We start from the raw sequence: 24,695 nt of genomic DNA on the forward strand, positions 1-24,695 counted from the left end.
TTTGTTACAGGACTATGGAAAAAACTGAAAGCAGGAGTTGCCTATCATTTTTCCTACCCACTATTAGGGATCTTAGTAAAAGAACCCTAATTTTATCTAGGAGGCAAGATATTCAGCTTTTAGAGACTCCATTTCCTAGCTTTCTTTGCAAGTAGATGTGTCATCATATGACTATATTCTACCTAAGAAAATGTAAGGTGGCATGCACATCCAAGAAGGCTCCTTAAAAAGGCAAGAGATAGGTGGTATGTGTGCTTTTTTACCATTTTCCCCTTCCTCCTGCTTTCTACCTAGAACACAAACATGATGACTGAAATATGAGCAGCCAGTTGTCCATGAAACAAACTTAAGGATGAAAGTCGTATGTCAGGAATGACACAGTAAAAAAACAAAAGTGACTGGGCCTCTGAAGACCAAAGAAACACTGTATCAGCTCTGTTCAGCCTATCTCTCGATTTCTTCTTCATGAAGGAAAATTAAGTTATTTTCTTTAAGTCACAGCCAAACATAATAGATAATATAAATATATAAATTAGTATTTCCCTGAGCTACTGTAGAAAAAGAATAAGCATTTAGACTTCTATATTCCTTGTCTATTAAAACCTTTCATATGCATGCCTCGTTTTTAAAAGATTTTTATGGGGCACCTTGGTGGTTCAGTCTGCTAAGGGTCTGACTTTGGCTCAGGTCATGATTTCAGAAGTCCTGAGATGGAGTCCCATGTTAGGTTCTGCACTCAGCAGGGAATCTGTTCTCTGGGAGACTCCCTCTCCCCCTGCCCTTTCCTCCCATTCATGCTCTGAAATAAGTCAGAGAAAGACAAATACCACATAACATCACTTACATGTAAAATTTAAAAAAAAAAAAAACACAAGTTCATGGATACAGAGATCAGATTACTGGCTGCCAAAGGCAGGGTGTGGGTGGGCAAAATGGGTAATGGGGACAAAAGGTACAAACTTAACAGTTATAAATAAGTCATGGGGATGTAATATACAGCATGGTGACTACAGTTACTGTATTACAAATGTGAAAGTCACTAAGTGAGATCTTAAAAGTCATCAATCACAATAGGAAAAAACCTTTTGCAACTATGCATGGGGAGGATGTTAACTAGACAGATATTAGGGATCATTGTACAATATACACAAATAACAAAACATGTTGTACATCTGAAACCAGTATCATGTTACATGTTAATTATACCTCAATTTAAAAAAAAAAAGGATTTGGGAAGAGCGTTGTTACATAGATATTTAACTATAGATTACTATACCTTCTTCTAGGAATTATTATTTTCTTTTAAATCAGGTCTTTCTTTCTTCTAAATGTTATATTATTCCATAATAACTTATTAAAATATCCTAATTAGGAATATCAATTTGTTTATTCTGTGCCTTGTCTTATATATTCTTACTAATATAACTTCCTAATTATTAGATTATTATAATATATAGCTGTGGATTCCATATGTGGCTCTGCGGGGAGTCCAATTAAAGTTACTTCAATCACATCTTCAGTCTTGGAACAGAAGCTTCCTCTCTTCCATAGTCAATCTGTAAAATGCTATTTGTGTCTATTTTTCTTCCTCATTTTTTTCATAATTCAATCTCTACAGAGACTATTCTCTTTTGCTTCTTATTTGTTTTCTTTGTGTCATTATTATTCTGAAAGGATTTTAGTTGGGGAGAAAATAGAAAATGTTCTGAGTCTCTGTATATTGCAAGTATAGTTTCTAATCTATTGTGCCTTACTCAGATAAGAAATGGTATAAAAAAATTTCTCCTAACCCCTATGCAAAACCATTTTACATGTTTGTATGCAACATTATAAATTTTCCTTACAGTTCCTATTTTCATACATTTCATCACACCAAAATCTTCTTGCTATCAAAACTTTATTTCTGTTACTTTGAGTCTCTTAATATTACTGGTCATTAAAACAATAGTTATAAAATATATTCAAATAGTCTAATAAAATGTTTTAACTTCTTTTAAAGCTGATTTAAAAAAGTGTTAACAGGGGGCGCCTGGGTGGCTCAGTGGGTTAAGCCGCTGCCTTCGGCTCAGGTCATGATCTCAGGGTCCTGGGATCAAGTTCCGCATCGGGCTCTCTGCTCAGCGGAGAGCCTGCTTCCCTCTCTCTCTCTCTGCCTGCCTCTCTGTCTACTGTGATCTCTCTCTGTCAAATAAATAAATAAAATCTTTAAAAAAAAAAAAGTGTTAACTTGAAATATATTAATTGGGGAAGGTATGTGCTATGGTGAGAAATATATTAATTGGGGAGGGTATGTGTTATGGTGAGAAAAAAATTATAATAAAAGGAATCAAACTTGAAATACATTATTAACCTTAGTTTTACTTAATTTCTATACTGAAAAAATTATGGAAATCTGGCTACAGAAAGGTTTCAGAGTTTTTGCTATTTTATGTTCAAAATTACAGTGAAAAGAAATCATAAAGACAATGACAGCTTACCTTGAAATGGGATCTTAACATACTTTGTCGTGAACTAAAGGAAACATAAAAAAGCAAAAAATGAGTTACCGGTCAATATGTTACTATTCAAAATTTTCAGGTTTTTTTGTTTTTTGTTTTTTCTTTTTTTCTTTTTCAAACCACAAGCATGTATTCAAAGTCTATACTAAAAGTGCTCAAGGGGCGCCTGGCTTGCTCAGTCCATAGAGCATGCAACTCTTAATCTTGGGGTTGTGAGTTCAAGTCCCACGTTAGGTGTACTAATAATTTTTTTTAGGTGTACAAATAAATTTAAATTTTATTTTAAAATATTCAAAAAAAGTGTTTAAGCCTTTTTAAAAATAAGCCAACAAAATATCTCACTGGGGTTTTCTTGTTAAAGACCTAATTTTATTGAAGAACCCTGAGCATATAATTTAACTCTCAATATGTTCATTTATTAAAAACCAGTAAGACTTTACTTAATGTATCTTTTATAAATGTTTCCTGAATATTATGAAAGGTATAAGACAAAGTCCCAAGAAACTGCCAAGAGAACCCCAAGGTGTCAGTGACTTTGGTAAATAAACCACAAAACAGGGTTTGATTCTTGGCTTTGTTGACATTCCCAGCATTCATCTTTCCATGTTACAAATTCACTTCTGACTGAAAGTGCAGCACAGTTTTTGTTCTTTCTGGTCCTTCTGTGCCAGGACACTAATTTTCTCTAGGAATTTTTGTATATATCTGACCTTAAGTACTGCTTTTATAACAAACTTTCAAGGTCATGGAGCACCTAAAATCTTAAATGTTCCATCTAAAATAGGCTTTTAAATTCATTTTTCCAGTAATGTCAAAATGAATTCATGGCTATTTATTTATTCTTCAGTTGGGTTTCTCTTCTGATCAATACATTTATGAAATTGTTTACCACATCAGGGGTATAGTCTGTGAGCACAAAACAAAATTAAAAATGGTCTTGGTACATGGCTACCTAAATTAACTACCAACAGAATTCCAAATAAGTAGCAAACAATGTCCAGTGAAACCATAGGATTATTGTGACTCATTTCTTTTTCCAATTTAAAAATTATTTCATATTGCAGTTTAATACATATAAAATTCATATTTCAGAGTCTAAGTCAGCCACTAAAGCAAAATTCAGCCAGAAGTCCATATGAATTAAAAGCTGAGTTTGGGATTCAAATCCTGTCTCTACCACTTATACACAAAGTAAGTAGGTAAATTTAGGTTAATTACTGAACCTAAATTCAATAAGCTCTTATCTAAAGCTGAAATCTTTCAAAAGGAACTATTATCATTAGACACTAACATCTGATTAAGTATATTATCTAATTTAGTCAAATGTACCTTATTATTCTGTCACTTTCACACAACTGCTATATATATTTGGTGTATATTTTCCCTTGCCAAATTCTGAACGTATTTACTAAATCTTTAATCTCATAAAATATATCTCATCAAATGTAAATAATTAGTTATAGAAAATGAGTATAAGGAATTTTGCTTTTGAGATTTTATAGGCAGTACTACAAATTTATGAACTAGAATAGTGTATCTATATATCTTGGCCTCTACTTTGTCATTATTTTCTCATTCTTCCACAGTAAGTATTCTTGTCCTATATCAAATCTTTCAGCAAGGATCTGATAATTATTTATATCTTTGTGTGATGACTAAGCCAACATGTAACCTCTCCCAAAGGCAAAGCCCTATTCCCAGCAAAAACTTAATCCCCAGTTAGGAAGATAAGACATATTTTTGTGAGAGTAAGATAAACCCAGTTCTCTGAAATCATACCATACCTATTTTATAACTTCTTAAAAATGGCCAGTACAGTTCTCTGAACACAATGTTTACTTAATAAACAACTGCCCTACTATCAACAAAGCTGAGAAACAAAAAAATGAAGTGTTTACATCTATTGCAGCATTCTCTACACTAAAAAAAAAGAAAAAATAGTAAAGGTCCAACTATAAAAAAATTAGCTCTAATTTATGTAAATAGCTTCCCAATATAGGTATTTTTTTTAGTTTAGCTAAAATGTAACTATCATGAGAGTGAGAACAATATCTCCAGTTAATCTACAATGACACATTAGTAGAGACTCATTAAATATCTGGAAAATGCCTGAGTTTAATTCTCTTACTTACTCCCCCACAAAAAAGTTCTTTCATTTCTGTTACAAAACATTATGAACTGTATCTGAAAAAGGAATATATAAGAAGTCTTTTGGATCCTTGAAAGTTTTAAGACTTTTACCTTTTTCTCTCCCCTTTTCATGTTATTCATTGTTTTTACATGTTAAATTTGCTTATGCTCTCTCCTTAGTAACATACTGTTTTAATATTTACATAATTCCTCTAGGTCTTTCTTCATATACACATATTTTACTTGTATATATTTGCTTTGATTTACTAAATCACTTTACTTTAATTAGACATTCAAGTTTTTATTTCAATTATAAGAATTGTTCCAACAAACATGAAACAAATTTTGAAAACCTACTTTATGACATTTATTGAATATCTGCACTCCCCTACTACTTCTAATAGTAAATATTGGGGCAACCGAAATGTTTCAACAGTCAGGAGTTACGGACAACCCAAGTACCCCAAAATAGATATATGAACTAATTTAATAATGGTAAATTACAAAACAGCATATATGTCATATACTTCTGCTTTAAACATAATATGCATATCTAATATGAATAATATGGAATGATATTGACAGCAGAGTTGATGTCAAATATTTCTGAATAAGCAAGATTATAGATATTCCTTAAATTTTTCTTAAAATAAAATAGTTTCTTTACTCAATTATAATTTTTTGTTTGGTCTTATTTTTTGCCCACAAGTCCACCTAAGTATGATATACAGTTAATAACATTAACTAATAAAAACCCACTGCTGAATATTTATGTTGGACTTTCTCCACTGACTACTCAATTATTATCATATATTTATATTGTTTAGCTTTTCACCATTACAAACAACTTAAAAGAAGAAAAAATGATTAAACTGAATCTGAAATAAAAAAATAAAATGGGAGGGGAAGGGAGAAACATTATAAAAAGTGAATGAAATTCCTTAAAAGAAAATAAAGTGTAAAACCATCCCAGGCATGCCCAAATCATTAATATCTAAAAGCTACTGATCAGAGAATATTAAACAAAATTGCTCTTGTGTTTTCAATCAAAGCAATTTTAACTATATTACAAGCTACCATTATTTGTAGATCCCAGATTTTGCTGTTTGTATACATGAATTAGGCCATCCTCCCACATAGTCATCAAGTAAACATCTACTTTATGTCTTAAATCATGTGCCTTCCCTGTGAAGTCTTCCGGGATTCCTCCAGACAGATATTCCCATATGCACCCTTCTTGTACATATTTCCATTTAACATTTTATCATAATGTAAATATCTATTTATGTGTCTGTCTCTTCAATTAGACTACAAATTCCATGAAAGGAGAGTGTATGTCTTACCATTTTATTTTTCTCGGCCCTATCCCTAACATACTGACATATTAATAAAACTTTTGGGAGAATACCTGAGTTATAATCTGACATAATCAATGCAATTCAACTAGCATTTCACATGCTTATTTAGGATTGAACCATTTATGGAAGGTGTAAAAGCAAATAAAAACATGGCTCTTCACCACAAGAAGCTTAAAGGCCAATGGAGAAGTTCAGGCAAAAATATAAACAATCATAAACCCACAGAATAAATCTTACAACAGATGTACAAACAAAGTGCTCTAAGTATACAGTAAAGGAAGAAGTTAGTTCTGGCTAGAAGAGAGGAATGAGTTAAGGTTTCCTGGAAGAGGAAATATTTCAGATAAGCCTAAAAGGATGGTTAGAATTTTAACAGCAGAAATAGTAAGAAAATACAGAGACGTAAGTAAAATACAGTCTAGGAATTACTCCTGGAGATCTTTAAAGAAATTTGGGAATTTGAAGAACTCAGTTTACAATTTAAAGCAGCAAAATGGGATTTCTTCTTTTTGCTCTCAACTATACCCTGAATAAAAATTGACTTTACCACCAAGTAAGTTTAAGAACTCAATGAGTATCAATACTGCATATTATCTTTTTCATACATGATCTTCATTAAAATAGCTGTGTCAAAGATATAATTTTAGGATGTTCCCTTATGATTTTAGGATTTCCTCCAGTTAAGGTCATGTCTCAAAGTAGGTATAATGACATATTCAAAGTGTCCCATATAAAATTAATCTCAATTCCATTTTTCATTTGTATTTTTAAAAAAGACAATCTGTAAATGTCTTGTCCATAATCCAAAACTGAAAAAACAAAAACAAATTAAATATACTTACTGTAACACAACCTTTAGAAGCTCCTTTTATTTTACCGATATAAACAGAAGTAAATATAAAATCCAGTTGCAGGTCCATCTCATTACTAGGTATAATACAGGAAATGTTTTCCATGACAGGATTATATGGACATAATTCAGATGAAGCCTAACAGGAATAAATTATAAAATGCATATAACCCTAAATATTACACAAATGCTGACAATGATTTTCAAAGTCAAATACTTCTTTAAATTGCTATTAATGAATTTGTGAAAGATTTTATACTGTACTTGTAAAGAAATCATTATCTATATTTTTTCTTAAAAAGCATATGATTTACCTTGAAAAAACTACTCCTAATAATTGAATCTTAAATTAATTACATAGGCCTAAGCTCTAGAAATATATCTTTCTCTGCATCAAAGCCATAATTTCAAACTTAATATTCCCTAATAGGTTTTATTCAATTTTAGCTCAACAGAAATATATTAAGATTTATATAGTAACTTAGTACGAAATGAGTTTCTAAATATATTATCTCTTTTAATCACAACCACCCTGTGAGGTAGTTTGGGTTCTGGTTATTTTTTTTCCATTTCATAAGTAAAACTAATAGATGTTTTGGTTGGTTAAGTGACTTGCAAAGGTCATGAAGTTGGTGTGAAGCAACATTAAGTCAAATCCAGGTTTCTACCTGCAGGTCAAGGGTTATTTCAACCATGTAAAATTGTTTCATACACCACAATGATGCTCTTAGGTAATGCACTTGAAGGCATGTAAGTGCCTAAGAACCATCTGTTATATTAAATACAGAAAAAACAGAATTATATTGTTTAGCTTTATGTTCTTTATGTTATATTGTTCACTCTATGTTCTATGTCTGAAAATAACTAACCAGTTGCCCAAAACCTCAAAAATTATACCACTTCCACTCAAACAACTATAAAACTCTGCTTTTAAATTACAATACACTATTGGGAAGTAGCAGCAGCTGTTTCCTACAATCTCTTCTGAACTTTAAACTGCTTTCAAATGACTTTTTCAACTCCACATTTGGCTAGCCTTTGTGCACTATTCCCCTTTAACCCTAACATCACTAACGACCAAATAAATGACCACTACAGCAACTACGCACGTGTACTTACTCTTCTTCTACCTCTAGAAAATGTGATTAATCCTCATGTGAAACATGTAGCACCCATTATTCTTAACCCAGCTCACAATGCCATTTATCTGCCTAATAAAAAATCTTTATCATTATCTTTTATTGCTCACTCTAAAATTCTTCTTATCCCTTAAAGAACAGATAACAAATCAACTACAGGGACTCTAATCAGTCAGACTAATAACTGTGTGTGTGTTTTAAGTGATGAAATGAGAAGACAGGATAAAAAGAATTCCTTTTTGGGGCCTCAAATTTTGCAAAGACTAAACTAAGTGCTTCCTAAAAATGGCCAACCCATGTTTCTCATAACTTCATTTAAAACTGGAAACAAGAAAAGGTGTAGAGATGTTAAGGTATGCTGCCCTATAGGTCTTAGTAGGTCTTCACATTATTTTCTGCCTGGGTTGTAATCATATTCCATCAGTTCTACAAAAAGTGTTATTTTCTTACGATATGATCATTCATATTGCATTATGAATTTACATGCTGCCCAGGAAACTATAATTCATTGAGACATTTGAACTCATTATCAATAATGACATGGTTTTTATTACCAATACAACTAAGACATCAAGTAGGCTACTGGCCCAATCAAGCAAAAATGGTTACATTTTAACAAAATTTCCCAACACAGATGCTAAGCTGATCTCTATATAGAGCACCAAGGCAATAAAAACACCAGTGAAACAATAATCAGACCACCATATTTTTTTTTTTATAGAACTGACCCTATTCTTCATCACACCTTAGAGAATAACAGCTTCTGACATTATTAAAAAATAAACCAACAAAAGTTTTACCATAATTCTACACTGGTGGTCACTGATAATCATTTCTTTAAAATAGGATATTAAAAGGATGATAATAAGAATACTGACAATAAATGATTTGAACCTCACTTTAGAGCTATACTTTCTAAAATACTATGTCAAAACACAACTGGCTGACATTAAGCCAACAAGGCACTTCCATTTGTTATCTTCTGTAAGAAGGAAAAGACAAAGGACTTACCAAACTGCTAGGTTTGTGACACTGTTCTAAATGCTTTCATATATTATTTCCTTTGGTACTCAAAATAATTTTGTGAGGTAGATATTATCAACCTCATTTAACATATAAGTTAACTAAGACTTAAAGAAGTGACTTGCCCAAATGACAGAGGTGAGATTTGAACACAGGTCTGTGATCTCCAGAAACCATGTTCTTTCCTCTACATAATCCTACCTTAATTGCATGTGAGGAAAAGGAATAAGTTCAGGTAGCCACACTACTGGAAGACCGGACAGATAAATATGGGAAACTGTTCAATTCTAGGAAATGTTTTGATAAAGTAGTTAAATGTCTAATCAGAATCATTTTTTAAAAAAAGAAAAAGTATGCAAGTCATAGAATATTTAGACTGAAAAAAATATAAATGACCAAAAAAAATTCTTTCACTTCAATAAAATTACATATTTTCAAACCAATATGAAAATTATCTCAAATTTAAACTAGGAAATCTGTAATTTTTATTATAATATTCTGCTTGATGAAAGAAACAGTTGTTAGTCAGTAGTACATATTTCACTGCTAATTATGAGAAAGCAGAAATAAATTACCTGTACAGATTCACATGTAATCAATGGAAGTTCTGACAATGCTGATTCAGAAGTATTATTTTCATTAGTGATGACATGGTCTTGCTTAGGTTGTAATTTAAGAATTTCTGAACTTTTATGTTCAATAGGTCCTTCTTCATCACTGGAAACAACAACTAAAAAGAAACAATTGTTTTTTAAATGTGTCACAATAAACACACTTCAAAAAGAAAACTTTCTAATTCATGCAATATACCTTTAATAATCCCATTAAAATATAATCATCTAACTTTGTCCAACTTAGAAGCTGGACTACCATTCATTATCTGATTTATACTAGTTATATATAATATTTCCATATCAGTGCTATTGTTTAGCAGTTACCTGCAACCTTACTTTCTGGAGGATGAAGATACTTAAAAATGGATAAAGCCATGAGAAAGAACTTAGGGAAAAGTTCTGGCAAGAATAATAAAAATGTATTGTTCCAGCACTCTAAACTGTACTTAAAAAATTAAATTTAAGATTAAAATTTTAAAAAATAAATTGTACTTTAATGCTTGTTACATTAGTTGCTTCCAGGAGGAAGCAAAAAAAGGTTTTGTGTACCATGTGAGTATATCAAATACTTGAACATTAATTAAATCAAAATTAATGATAATTATTATATAGCACCTAAACTCTGCACTTCAACTTCATCAACCAACAATAATAATGGCTCTTCTGAAATCCTTTTTAAAAACTACTGAGATGAGGGACTCTGGGTGGCTCAGTTGACTCAGCGCCCAAGTATTGGTTTTGGCTCAGTTCATGATCTCCTGGGTCATGGTATTGAGCATCTCAGCACATGCCCAGAGGGGAGTCTGCTTGAAGAGTCTCTCCCTCTGCCCCTCCCCCAACATGTGTGTACGCGTGTGTAAGCATGCTCTCTCTAAAATCAATAAGCAAATCTTTAAAAAAAATTACTGAGATAAACTATAGTTCATAATTCTAAAAAAACAAAAACAAAAACAAAAAAAAACCCTACTTCCAAGTAAACTGTATTGTTTACCTAAATCATTACAAAATTTATAAACAAAGTCCCAAAACCCCAAGTTTTCTTTTCCTCAAGTTAATATATTCCACAAGGATGTCATAAACAGCTAACGCCTCAGCAAAATTTGAGAGGTAAAATAAAACAACTAAGTAAAGCAGAGAAAATTTAAAAACATTATTATCCTACTGTTACTTACTTGGTTCAACTGATATCAGAGATTGGTTCCCCTCATTGTGTTCACTTAAAACGGGCTTTTCTATTGTATTCAACTCATCCTTCTCAAGCAGGGTAGAATTCCCCACAGTATCAGTGGAAAGAGAGCTCTCAAAAGTTTCAGTGGTTGAACAGTCAGAGGTACTTTTGGGAGCAGCACTCAAAGCCAACTCCTGACTATTAAGTAAGGATAGTTTAGCAATATCAGTCTCTACAGGTTCAGGTGTAATTTCTTCAAGCACTTTTGAGTCTTGATGATAGTTTTCACTTGGCTTCTCAAATTCAGCAGATGCTGCTGAGTCATTTTCTTGTATTTTCTGAACATAAATGCATACAGAAAATTAGCATTAGTCAGATTTGGCTAAAGAATTTTTGAAAGTTTAAATTCTTAAAGGAGAATATAAAAGTAAAAATATCATTTCTATAACAAAGGAATAGGAAACTACATAATTATATTATATTACTATTGCCAGGGTCTCCCAAGTAAAAAGACAGAATTTGGTCTGTCTGATCAAACATCCAAACATTTTTTTAAATGCTGTGATGTGGAAATTCCCATATTTACAAGTGGTTCAGATGGTCTCCCACAACCTAGTCAACTTTAGAATAAGAAAAATGTTTTTTACAGTTTTATTTTGTAAAAGTAATAAAGCTAAATGACATCATGTGACTTTATCAACAAAAGCAAAAAAGTAAAAACTTAAGAGGCTAACAATTTGAAAAAACTATCAAATCAATCACTGCCTTCACATCTCTATCACCATTTAAATCTAAACCTGTAATTCAAAGTTACTGAAAAGTCCTTAAAAGGCCTTGTGAATTAAAGGGAGTAAAAATATTCTCTTCTTTTACTTCTATTAACTGTTCACTAAGTTTTGAAAATAGTGTGTGTTAATAAGTATGGTAATTCTTCACTTTCAACGAATTCCCTAAATCCTAGGTAGAGTCTTAAAGAAGTTGGTAAGTAAATTACTACTAATAAAAGAAATCTGGTAATAATTTTACTCAGTGTGTGAAAAAGCAATTGCCTGGACAGTATGAATGGAGCATTAATAAAATCTGGTCAAAATAAGGGAAAATAAAAGAGAACAAGTCCACCAGATATCTACCAAAGTAAGAAGTGCTATCAGAGAAGAGTATTTTTAACTTTACTTGTTCATAACATCTGAAATTTGTTTCAATAGCTATATTACTAAAAAACATTTAAGTTATTTTTCAAAAATCAGGGAATCAAAAAAATAGGCAAAAAATAGAAAGAAATCTAAAGATAAAAATAGATTGTTATAAGAACATTATTTGGTCACAGTCAATTCATTTTTCTCATAGAATAAATTATTTCATATGATATCTAAATACCTCTACTTACTATCTGTTCTGCTGACTCATACAAAGCAGAAGTAGAATTATGAGAACCAGGCAAATTACTTCTAAGCCTTTTCTTTCTCTTCCTGGAAGTCAGGGCAGGTTCCACTTTTGAATCAGAAAATGTATCATCTTTATTTCTGCTCCCATCTTCAAGATGATCACAACCTCTACTTCCACTACTGAGCTCTTAAAAAATAAAAGAAACAAAAATATAGCCAAACAGTAAGGAAAGAATCCCTTTTAAAAGAGCTCGGATAAACATCATCAAAATTGCTGTACAACTTCCAAAACTAATCTAAAAAAAATTCACCATTACACTTTCATACTGACATGGATGAATGTAAAGAAATACCCTATTTTAAGTTGCCTACACAAAGTAAATGTTCATTGTACAATAAATATAAAGTGAGGAAAATATATATAAAAGGAGTATTCTTTAGTAACCAAAGCAAAAACAAGCTATATTTTTCCTTTTCCTACAATTACATGTGATTGTAATACAAAAAGAGGGGGAAGTGACAGTAAAGTTTAGAAAATTCACAGTTTAAAACATCTTGATAATTCATTGTGATTTTAGTAATTAGTTGTCTTTTTAAAATTTAAATGTTATATACATGTATGTATTTTTTTAAGTGAAAAGAGACAGTACTTATGAGTATTAACCACTACTCTTTTAAAAAGAGCCAAGGGGAAAAAAATAAAAATAAAAAAAATAAGTAAAAGGAGCCAAGAGACACCTGGGTGGCTCAGTAGGTTAAGCATCTGCCTTCAGCTCAGGTCATGACTTTGGATTGAGTAACATTGGGCTCCTTGCTCAGTAGCAAGCCTGCTTCTCCCTCAGCCTGCTGCTCCCTCTGCTTGTTCTTTCTCTCTCTCTCTCTCTCTCTGACAAATAAATAAAATCTTTAAAAATATGAATGAAAAGGGCGCCTGGGTGGCTCAGTGGGTTAAGCCGCTGCCTTCAGCTCAGGTCATGATCTCAGGGTCCTGGGATCGAGTCCCATGTCGGGCTCTCTGCTCAGCGGGGAGCCTGCTTCTCTCTCTCTCTCTCTGTCTGCCTCTCTGTCTACTTGTGATCTCTCTGTCAAATAAATAAATAAATAAATCTAAAAAAAAAAATATGAATGAATGAATGAATGAATGAAGGCAAAACATTTAACCTCAACAGCAGAATATAATGTGTGATCATTCACAAAGCTATCAATTTAATTCAGTTTCTTCTATTTAAAAATCAAGATCTCATTTTAAGTATCCAATAAATCTACTCCCCTATAGATAAAGAAATGTTCCCTTCTGTAAATCAACAAAACATTATTTAAAACCTATGTCAATTATTACTAAAAATGCTTAGTATTTCAGTTATCAAATATATGTACTATACAAAAATACCTTCCAAAAGGTTCTACCTTACTAACTAAAGGTCCTCCTGAATTCTACTGCTTTCTGAATCTACATACTCAAAGTATATGTAAACAGAGTCCCAAGGCAGCTTCTTTGAATTTATAACTTATAATTCATGTAACACTCACTGGCGTGACCTCTCTGTTCACTCAAAATTCTTCAATACTACCCACCTTCTCTTCAAACTGTTCTTGCCCTTATTCTTGCTGCATAGTCACCTAATAACTGACATTCACAGTATCTCTTGTCATTCTTTAAAAGGCAGGCATTGGTTAGGATTGAGAGCAAAATGCCAAGATGGTCAACAGTCTTCCAATTTCCAAAGAAAATACTCTTTGCTCTCTCCCCCAGAAAAATAAAATATTCTCCTAAACATAGTATTTTGAAAAGCACAATTGCTTTTGTTTGCGGGGCGGGGGAGTAAACTTTGTAAACTGGAAAGGGAGTCAAATACAATTTCTACATACAACTTCTGTATCAAACTACATTTTCTAAAGATAAATACTACAGCAAAAAGACTGAGGAAATGAAAGGGGCTTGAGAAAAACCCTATTATACAGGAGTTTTCGCTCAAACAGTTTCTTTGCTTTTCAAACATCAGCCAAGACTATCTCATGGAAAATAAGAATAAGTTAGATAGGGCTTGGCATTATAAAAATAGGATTCTACCTACATAATATATACAATTTAACTCACACATTTTACTATATGTAAAATTAAAGAAATGACAAATTCTTGTAAACTAAAGAATATTAAATATTTCTAATACGGGGTGCCTGGGTGGCTCAATCAGTACAGCATATGACTCTTGATCTTGGGATTGTGAATTTGAGCCCCAAGTTAGCCTCTTAGTTAGAAATTACTTAAAAATAAAATCTTTAAAATACGTGTGGGGGGGGCACCTGGGTGGTTCAGTTGGTTGAGCAGCTGCCTTTGGCTCAGGTCATGATCCTGGACTTCCAGGATCGAGTCCCGCATTGGGCTCCTAGCTTCTTGGGGAGTCTGCTTCTCCCTCTGAGCTTCTCCTCTATCATGCTCTCTCTCACTCATTCTCTCTCAAATAAATAAATCAAATCTTAAAAAAAAAAAATACTTCTGTGTGTATGTTTGTATAGTACCAATATATTATTTTCATAAAAGCAAATTCTATAAGGCAAACAGTACACTACGAAAGAATGGTACACTTGGAGTTGAATTCAGAATTCCCATTAATTTATGGGCTTATGTTAAAAAACAGGTATGGGTTTTTTTAACTGACGGTGACTAAATGGCTCAGTCAGTTAAGTGTCCAAATCTTGATTCTAGCTCAGGGTCATGAGACTGAGACCCACATCAGGCACTAGGCATGCAGCCCACTTAAGATTCTCTTTCTCTCTTTCTCCCCCTATTTGTTCTCTCTCTCAAAAAAGTTTTTTTGATAAAAAATAAATATTAAAAAAGACTCTCCTTCTCCCTTTTCTCTTCCCCCTTTTCCCTCTCTAAAAAACAAAACAAAACAAAAACTGGTATTGGACACAAATACCCATAAGATGGTGAGTGAGTTTCAATCAAGTTTCAATAGCTACTTTTCTTAAAAAAAACTTTATCTCTGAAAAGAACTTCAGGGGTACTAAGGAACTATAAAGTATTTCTGGTTTTTTTTTTTTTTTAATCATGCATTTTTTCCCCCTGCTATGTCTAAAATTCCACTGTGACTTTGAAGTAATACTGAAAGGTAGAAATCAGAAGCTTTTTATTCAACTATTCCTATTCTATCCAGGAAATCAGTAAAATGTGAGGGTTTACCAATGGTGTCTAGAAAGTACGTGAATGGAGACCATTTGTCCAAATACTTTTTATTTGGTTATTAATGAGAATATTTTGGGGAAAAGTACAATTCATAAGAAAATAAATGTCTTTCATTATGTGTAGCTAGTGCTTAGTGACTAATTGAAAGATTACATCTACAATTACAATGTTTTCTCTACATTGCCCTTGTAAGAGCTGAAGCTGGTTATTAGTCTAGTTTCTTTTTTTTTTTTTTTAAAGATTTTATTTATTTATTTGACAGAGAGAGATCACAAGTAGGCAGAGAGGCAGGCAGAGAGAGAGGAGGAAGCAGGCACCCTGCTGAGCAGAGAGCCCAATGTGGGACTTGATCCCAGGACTCTGAGATCATGACCTGAGCCGAAGGCAGCGGCTTAACCCACTGAGCCACCCAGGCGCCCCTTAGTCTAGTTTCTTTTTAAGATTTCCTCTTCTATGAAAAAAGGCTACTAGGGGCACCTGGGTGGCTCAGTGGGTTAAAGCCTCTGCCTTCAGCTCAGGTCATGATCCCAGGGTCCTGGATCAAGCCCTGCATCAGGCTCTCTGCTCAGCAGGGAGTCTGTTTCCCCCACCCCCTGCCTGCCTCTCTGCCTACCTGTGATCTCTGTCTGTCAAATAAATAAATAAAATCTTTTTTTTTTAAAGGCTACTAAAAATTGTAAATAGCTGTGTTTCAAATAAAGTATAAAGAATTTATGCATAGTGTCATTAAAAAAAATCTTTTCTAGTGAATAATTTATAAAATCATTCAGAAAACAAAATATCTCAACTAGTTTCAAGTAATCAGTAATCCAAGAGACCCTTAAAGATGTTAGTTCCACATCTGACTAATGTAATAAACTGTTTTGATGCGAATTTTTGTAAAATTATTTTAAAATCTTAAAAGAAAGACAAAAAGGAGAAAAGAGGTCAGTTCATTAACCCTACATGCAAGGAGGCCTAAAAAGAATTTTCAGAAGTCTGGGATGTATTTACCTTTAAATTTGCTAATAGTGGCTTGTATTGGCATCCTCCTAGAGTTGAGAGAAATTCTAATGAATAAAGAATGTATGTCATAGGAGGATAGACAGTGGGAAGCTAAGAATAATAATCGAGTTAGCAGTGATATGAATTACCAGACATATCCATGTAAACAACACTTACAAATAGCTGAACTAACGTTCTAAGTGTATAGCTGTATATCCAGCCCCAACAATAACAACAAAAAGAAATAATATTCAAATTTAACTTATAGATTCAGTAAATAAATCTAGAAATGTATGCCATAGTGTACAAATAACAAATTTAGCAATTTTCTTTGTGTTGCTAAATGTACTTCCCTCTACTTTCACAAATCCTTTAAATGTAAGATTAAATAAAGTTAACCATAACTTAAAAATTATTAGAAATGCAAAAGATAAAAATTCAAATGAGAACAAATTTTCAAGGTTCACAAACCTTTAGGTTGAGCATCAGACATTACAAGAGAAATGCCATCGTCTCTTTGCTTTTCTTTAGGGTGTGAAGCCTGCTTTGCATAATTATTATCTACTGTCTTACTTGATTGGGAACCCCTGCAAAAGAAAATATTATATTCATCTCTTCTATATCCAAATGAATTAAGAAGCCAGTTGACTTATATTCAAGATAAAAATCCAGTTTTACAGGTTACATATACAGTCGCATATAGCGGCATATATAATCTGCACAGAAGAAAGAATATTGAACTAAGATTTGAGAAGTAAGTTCTTTTCCCTATTTTACCATTAAATTTCCCCTATTCTTTTGTGGGGAAAAAAAAATATGGACACCACGGGATTGGGCACATGCAAAATGAGCAAAAGAATGATACAGGTATTAAATACATCAAAGAGGTTTAAAAAGTAAAAATTCCATGAAGAGAAGTACATGATAAGCACCTCTATATGTAATCAAAAAATAACCCAAAGGGAACTGTTTATATGTTTCAAGCATGGTTCACATATTAAAAATTAAGTACAAAATAAAGTTTGGAGTAATAAATTTTACCCTCAGAAGGAATAATTTATATTATTAGGTACCCATTAAATATATAAAATAGAAGGTTGTATGAAAAACAAGTTTTGATATAATGAGCACAATATTACTATAAATGAAAACTTAATACAATATTAGTAAGAGATTTCAGCACCCCACTTTGAGCAATGGATAAATCATCCAGACCCAAAAAAAAAAAAAAAAATCAAGAAAACGTTGGACTAAAACCATACATTAGACTAACTAGACTAAAAATGCATCTATAGAACATGCCATCCAATAACACCAAAATATATAATTCTTCTCAAATGTATACAGAACATTCATAATCATATGATTATGAATTATTAATCATATGATATACCACAAAAAAGTCTTATCAAGTTTAATAAGATTGAAATCATACCAACTATCTTTAAGCACAAAAAAATATTAAACTAAAAATCAGTAACAGGAAAAAGCTAGAATATTCACAAATATATGTAGATTAAACAATATGCTCCTGAACAAGTTGTCAAAGAAAACAGCAAAAAGGAGATCAAAAGATACCTTGAAGCAAATAAAAATTTAAGTACAACATTTCAAAGTTTACTGAATACTGCAAAAAACAATTCTAAGAAGGAAATCTGTAGTGATAAATGCCTACATTAAGAAACAAAAACTCCAATAAACAACCTTGCTTTACACCTCATGAAACTAAAAAAAGAACTAAGGCCAAAGTTAACAGAAAGAAGGAAATAAAGATCAGAGCAGAAATAAGAAAAACAATAGAAAAGATCAAAATTTCTTCTGTTAATTCTTGTTAATTTTGGGTGGCTTAAGTGGTTAAGCATCCAACTGTTGGTTTTAGCTCAGGTCATGATTTCATGGGTCATAGGATCAAGTCCCACACTGGGCTCCATGCTCAGTGGGGAATCTGTCTGAGATTCTCTCCCTTGCCGCCTCCCCCGCTTGAGCATACACTCTCTCTCAAAAAAATAAATCTTTAAAAATACATATAAAAAAAGAAGATCAACACAAGTAAAACCTAGTTTTTTGAAAAGATAAACAAAACTGCCACACATTCTAATTTCAAACTATATTACAAGGCTATAGTAATTAAAATAGTATGGTATGGCATATAAAGAGACTCACAGGTCAAAGAAACAGAATTGAGAGCCAGAAATAAATCCACACATACATGGCCAATTAATTTATGGCAAAGGAGACAAGAATATATAATAGGGAAAGGAGATTCTCTTCAATTAATAGCATTTAAAAAATAGCTACATGCCAAAGAATGAAACTGGGCCCCCATCTTACACCATACATAAAAAAATGAATTAAAAATTTAAAACATTAAAACTGCTGTACTTCTTGTTTTCACCAAAAAATAAAAATAAAGTTCTGTGTTGTCTAGGCTAATAAAAGGTTGGGAAATCAAAAAAAAAAAAAAAAAACTGTAAGCCATCTAACTCCTAGAAGAAAACATGGGGGTAGGCTCATTAATATCAGTCTTGGCAATGATTTTTTGAAATTAATACCAAAACAAAGGTCATAAAAGCACAATGAACAAGTGAGACTACATCAAACTGAGTAAGGAACAGGCAAGGCTAGGTAGGAAGAGACAAGAAGGGAACTCATGTCCGGGCTCACAGAAATCCCAGATGTGGAGAAATGTTACAGATGAGATATTAACCAAGGAGAAGGGAACACATTCATTGTTCTAAACAGAGACAAAATAGGCTCATGATATTTACCAGTCCACCATTTTGGTTTAAATATAGATAAGATATTCTCATGAAACTTAGAAACCCACCATGTATTGACAAATTTACCAAGTTCCCTGGTTAGTTTTTTATAAAAGACTGGCCATAACAGCCCTCAGTGACAACCCATTCCAGATCCTTCTCCCTCTAGAGAGCTTTTTTCTTTCCTTTCTGTTCTCATCTTCACTTTATAAACCTTCACTTCACTTCACTCTTTTGTGTCCACAAGATCCATTCTTCTACTCTTTCATACAAGAACCTTGCAACCCTACAACAAAACCAAAAACTTCTGCTCAGCAAATGAACCCATCATCAAAATGAAAAGGCAATACATGGAATGGGAGAAAATATTTACAAACCATATATCTAATAAGGGGTTAATACCCAAAATATATAAAGGACTCCTACAACTCAATAGAAAACTTTCCATTAAAAAAACCAGGCAGAGGGGCACCTGGGTGGCTCAGTGGGTTAAGCCTCTGCCTTCGGCTCAGGTCATGATCTCAGGGTCCTGGGATCGAGCCCCACATCGGGCTCTCTGCTCAGCAAGGAGCCTGCATCCCCCTCTCTCTCTGCCTGCCTCTCTCCCTGCTTGTGATCTTTCTCTCTGTCAAATAAATAAATAAATAAATCTTTAAAAAAAAAAAAAAAAAACAGGCAGAGGGGAGTGCCTGGGTAGCTCAGCTGGTTAAGCACTTGACTCTGGATCTCAGTTCAGGTCTTAATTTTGGGGTGCTGAGTTCAAGCCCCACTATAGGCTCTATGCTGGACATGGAGCCTACTTTTAAAAAAAAAAAATGAGCAGAGGAACTGAATAGACATTTTTCCAAAGACATACACATGGCCAACTGGAACATGAAAAGGAGTGTAACATCATTAATCATCAGAGAAATGTAAATTAAAACCACAATGAGATATCACCTCATATCCATCAGAATGATTATCAAAAAAACAAAACAAAACAAAAACAACAACAACAAAAAAGTGGTAACACACATTGCAAGAATGTAGAGAAAACAGAACCCCTGAGCACTTTTGATGGGAATGTGGGAATGTAAACTGGTGCAGATACTGTAGAAAATACTATGGAGTTCCTAAAAAATTCAAAAATAGAACAGCCATATGATCCAGCTATTCCACTTCTGGATATTTATTCTCAGAATCAAAATCATTATCTCAAAAAGATATATGCACCCCCATGTTCAGTGCAGCACTACTGCAATACCCAAGACATGGAAACAACCTAAGTGTCCACTGACAGATAAATGAATGTCGAAAATATGATACATACACACAGGAATATTATTCAGCCACAAAAAAAGAGAAGTCCTGCCATTTGCAAGAACATGGATGGGACCTGAGGACATTATGCTAAGTGAAATAAGTCAGAAAGAGACAAATACTGTATGATCTCACTTATATGTGAGAACTTAAAAAAAAGAAAAAAAACAGGGAGTGGCCAACAGCCTGCAGATCAACATACCTAAGTCTTATGTAACTACTGCAATAAATCCTTCATCCATGACTCTCCATCTGTCAGAAAAACATAGTACAATAGTAGGAAACACAAAGAGAATAAAAAAAAACTACCAGACATGGATGGACGAGCTCAGAACCAGATCAACAAAACAACTCCTACATTTCAACTGCTACAATATTTAAACTGCTACATTTCAGGATACCTCTCAGGCAATTCCTTGCTCTTCCTCCTGCAAAAACAATGATCCTAGTCTCCCTTCTCCCTAGTCTCCTGGGTCCTCCTCACCCTGGTATGATGCCAACACCCAATAGGGGGACCCTCCCATGCCAATGATGGACCCTCATCCTCCTGGGATGATGCCAGTGTACCTGCTTCTAGAATGAGGCCACCTCTGGGAAGCCACATGCCCATGATGCCTGGGACCTCCTATACATCCCATGATGGTGCCCACTTGGTCAGGAATGACTCAGACAGATAAGGAGAGATGGGAACCTCTTTATATCTATTTTATGTTACTTGTTCTACTTCACCAGAAGATCATGGTATTGTGACTTTGGGTGTTTTCTAACAGCAAGACAAGAAAGACTTGCTCCCCCTTCCTATCAAAGAGAATAGTTTTTACAGGGGAATTAGTAGGAGGAAAAAAAAAGTAGTTTTCATTTGTATTGTGAAATGTGAAAATAAAATTGTCAACTCTTTTAGTTTAAAAAAAAAACACTTAAATTCAGTCAACAGATTGGTAATTGCAGAGGATGGGGAGGTTGGAGAGAAGTGGGTGCAAATGGATGAAGGTGGTAAGAAGGTACAAGTTTCTAGTTGTAAGGCAAGTGCTAGAGTATAATGTACATGCAATATGGTGACTATAACAATAGGGCATTGTACATTTGAATGTTGCTAAGACATTAGACCTTAGAAGTTCTCATTACAAGAAAAAAGTAACTATACAAGCTGATGTTAATTAGATTTACAATGTTAATTATTTCACAATACAGACATATATCAAATCGCTATGTTGTACACCTAAAGCTAATACAATGTTTTGTCAATGATATGTCAACAAAATTAATTTTTTAAAATAAATTGATAAAAACCATTGGGAAAACAATTTAGTACTAATTAAAATAGCCAAAAAATGAATGAAATCTTTACACACAATACTTTCACTCACAGTAGTTTTTAATAAAACTCATGGCAGTAGAAAAATCTGTGAAATAAAAAACTATATAAAATTATTAACTATATCATTTTCTAATAATGAAATATATTATATAATAATTGCTGCATTTAAAAAAAATCAGGTACCAAGAATAAATCTAGTATCCCTGTACAGTAAACTATAAAACATACAAATGACCACAGGAGAATTGTGGAGTAGGAAGCACCTACCATCTTGCCACCTAGACAATGGCCACACTGGCAGAATCTGTCTGATATAACTGTTTTGGTATTCCGGAGTTTATTGAAAGCTGCAACTACTAGTCAAGAGGATCAAGAGTAAATTGCAGTTAATTTCAGTCAATCTGAGCTGCAAAGTTAGTAGCAGTGACCCAGTCACCTACCACTAGGAACAAAGCAAGCAGCAAAGCCCAAGTTCCTAAAATAGGCTGCACAGCTTACAATTACCAAGGTAAGCAAGAAGGACCTTATTCTCCAAATACCGAGAATCTGTATTCTCATTAACGATGGCGGTTTCTGCTCATGGATGAGGAGACATAGAGAAAGGCAGCCATTGTTGCAACAACCACCACCAATGTTACAACACATTTCCCATATAGCTAAGAGCACTTCCGGGAGACTTAAAGGGCTAGCACCTGTTTTGTTTTATCTGTACCTCCTTTATTTTTCCCATTTTCTCCTTTTGGGAACCAAATTTTTAAGGATTACAGTATTATAAAATAATCACATATACAAAGGAATTCAAAAAGTCACAAAAATACTAGGGAAAGGCATAAACTCAGAAAAGACCTGGGAAGATTTTATGTTTACATATCAAGCTGATGTGTGGGAACAGAGATAATGAAAAACAGCAATTAAAAAAAAAGAAGGAAAAAAGGAAGCAGACTCAATAGACAAAGACATTATAACAACCATCTTAAAGCTTCTCAAAAAGCTAAAAGTCTTGTACAAAGTCAAAAAAGTGATCTATGAATAAATGGAAATATTAAAAGATGAAATATATTAATAAACCAAAAGGAAATTCTGGAACTAAAAAGTATAATAACTAAAATGAAAAACTCATGGGGCACCTGGCTGGGTCAGTTGGGAAAACATGCAACTCTTGATTTTGGGGTCATGAGTTCAAGCCCATGTTGGCTATAGAGATTACTTAAACTTTAAAATAAATAAATAAAATGAAAAATTCATTAAGAGACTCAAAAGCAGATTTGAGCAGGCAGAAGAAATAGTCCCTGGATTTAAGGAAAGGGAAAAGAAATAAAGATAACTTGAAGATATGATCATAGAAATTATCAAATCTGAGGGACCAAAAAAATTTGAGAAAAGTCAACAGAGCCTAAGGGACCTGTGGGACACCAACAAGTAGACCAATATATGCAACACTGGTACCTCAGAGGGAGAAAAAATAAAGGAGCAGAGAAATTACTAAAATAAATAATCACCAAAAAGTTTTCCAAATTTGATGAAAGACATGAATACAAACATCCAAGAAGTCCGAGGGACTACAAGCAGAATAAACTCAATGAGACCTGTACCAAGAAACATTAATGATCAAGTTGTCAGAAGATACAGGCAAAGGGAGAATCCTGAAGGTACCAAGAGAGAAGGAACTCCTCATATAACAGCGATACTCCATGCGCTCTCTCATCAGTAACCATGATGGCCAGAAAGCATGGGCATATTAAAGTACTGAAGGAGATAAGTGTCAACCAGAAATCCTGTATCTGGCAAAACTATCTTCTTCTTCTTCTTTCTTAAGTTATAAAGTTAGGTTGATGATTTGAGATATTTCTTCTTTTTTTAATGCAAGCATCTGCAGCTATATATTTTTCCTTTGGCATTGCTTTTGCTGCATCCCATGTTTTTATTTTCATTCATTCCTAAGCATTTTTTAATTTCCTTGTGATTTATTCTTAGACCGACTGGTTGCTTTAGGTGTGTTTATTTCCACCAATTTTTGAGTCTTCCAGTTTTCCTTCCATTAATGATTTCTAACTTCATGCCATATAGTCAGAGAAGAATGGGAGAAAATATTTGAAAATCATATTTCTGGTAAGATATTAATATTTGGCATGTAGAGAGAACTACTAAAACTCAAAAGTAAAACATAACGTGATTCATTAAAGGGCAAAGGACTTGAATAGACATTTCTCCAAAGAAGATACATGAATGGCCAATAAGCACATGAAAAGATGTTCAGCATCACCAATCATTACAAAGTCCATATCAAAACCACAATGAGATATCACACCACATCCATTAGGACGACTATTACATAAAAAAGAGAAGAATGAGTTTTAACGAGGATGTGGAAAAACTGGGACCCTTTGCACTGCTAATGCAATGTAAAATGGTATGGCTGCTATAGAAAACAGCACAGTGGTTCCTAAAAAGATTACTATTAGAATTACCATATGATCCAAAAATTCCACGTTTGTGTAGATATGCAAAAGAACTGAAAGTAGAGGTAGAAACACTTGTACACCAATGTTTATAACAGTGTTAGTCACAATAGCCAAAAGGTGAAAGCAACCCAACCCCCCAAAGAAATTTATACCAGATTCCAGAAAAAAAAAGGAATCAGAACTTCAATTAGGAAAATAACCTCTAGGCAGTTGTTCTGAATCTGATATCTCATATAAATCACCACAAATTAAAATACCACTTAACTAACCTATTTCTATACTTGAGACTGAAGAGGTCTTTCCAAGGATAAACTAACATATTCTACACAATAAAATTTTAAATTTATAAACTACAGAAGATACTATGATCAAAGTAAAATTGATAAGTAGGAAACTTCAAGAGATTTTTACAACATGTTATATAACAGAGTTAATAACTTTAATAAGTTCTTTAATAAGTTCTTACAAGTCAATAAGAAACAGATGGAACACCCCAATACATACAAAGACTAAGCAAA

The 24,695-nt window shown here is 33.1% G+C and overlaps 1 protein-coding gene across 5 annotated transcripts in view; it reads right to left on the reverse strand.

Moving 5' to 3' along the window:
* The window catches only part of SENP7 (SUMO specific peptidase 7), a 164,126-nt gene that overhangs the window by 40,649 nt on the left and 98,782 nt on the right, over positions 1-24,695 (reverse strand). For all 5 annotated transcript variants that reach the window (XM_082696193.1, XM_082696196.1, XM_082696195.1 and 2 more), the window contains 6 exons: positions 16,811-16,926; positions 12,168-12,352; positions 10,785-11,118; positions 9,574-9,728; positions 6,829-6,975; positions 2,478-2,511 (listed from right to left, as the gene is read on the reverse strand). In XM_082696193.1, the coding sequence (XP_082552319.1) occupies positions 2,478-2,511; positions 6,829-6,975; positions 9,574-9,728; positions 10,785-11,118; positions 12,168-12,352; positions 16,811-16,926 (971 nt within the window). The remainder of the gene's footprint in view (positions 1-2,477; positions 2,512-6,828; positions 6,976-9,573; positions 9,729-10,784; positions 11,119-12,167; positions 12,353-16,810; positions 16,927-24,695) is intronic.

Source organism: Mustela nivalis, assembly GCF_964662115.1.
Source record: "Mustela nivalis genome assembly, chromosome: 1".
Lineage (NCBI taxonomy): Eukaryota > Metazoa > Chordata > Mammalia > Carnivora > Mustelidae > Mustela > Mustela nivalis.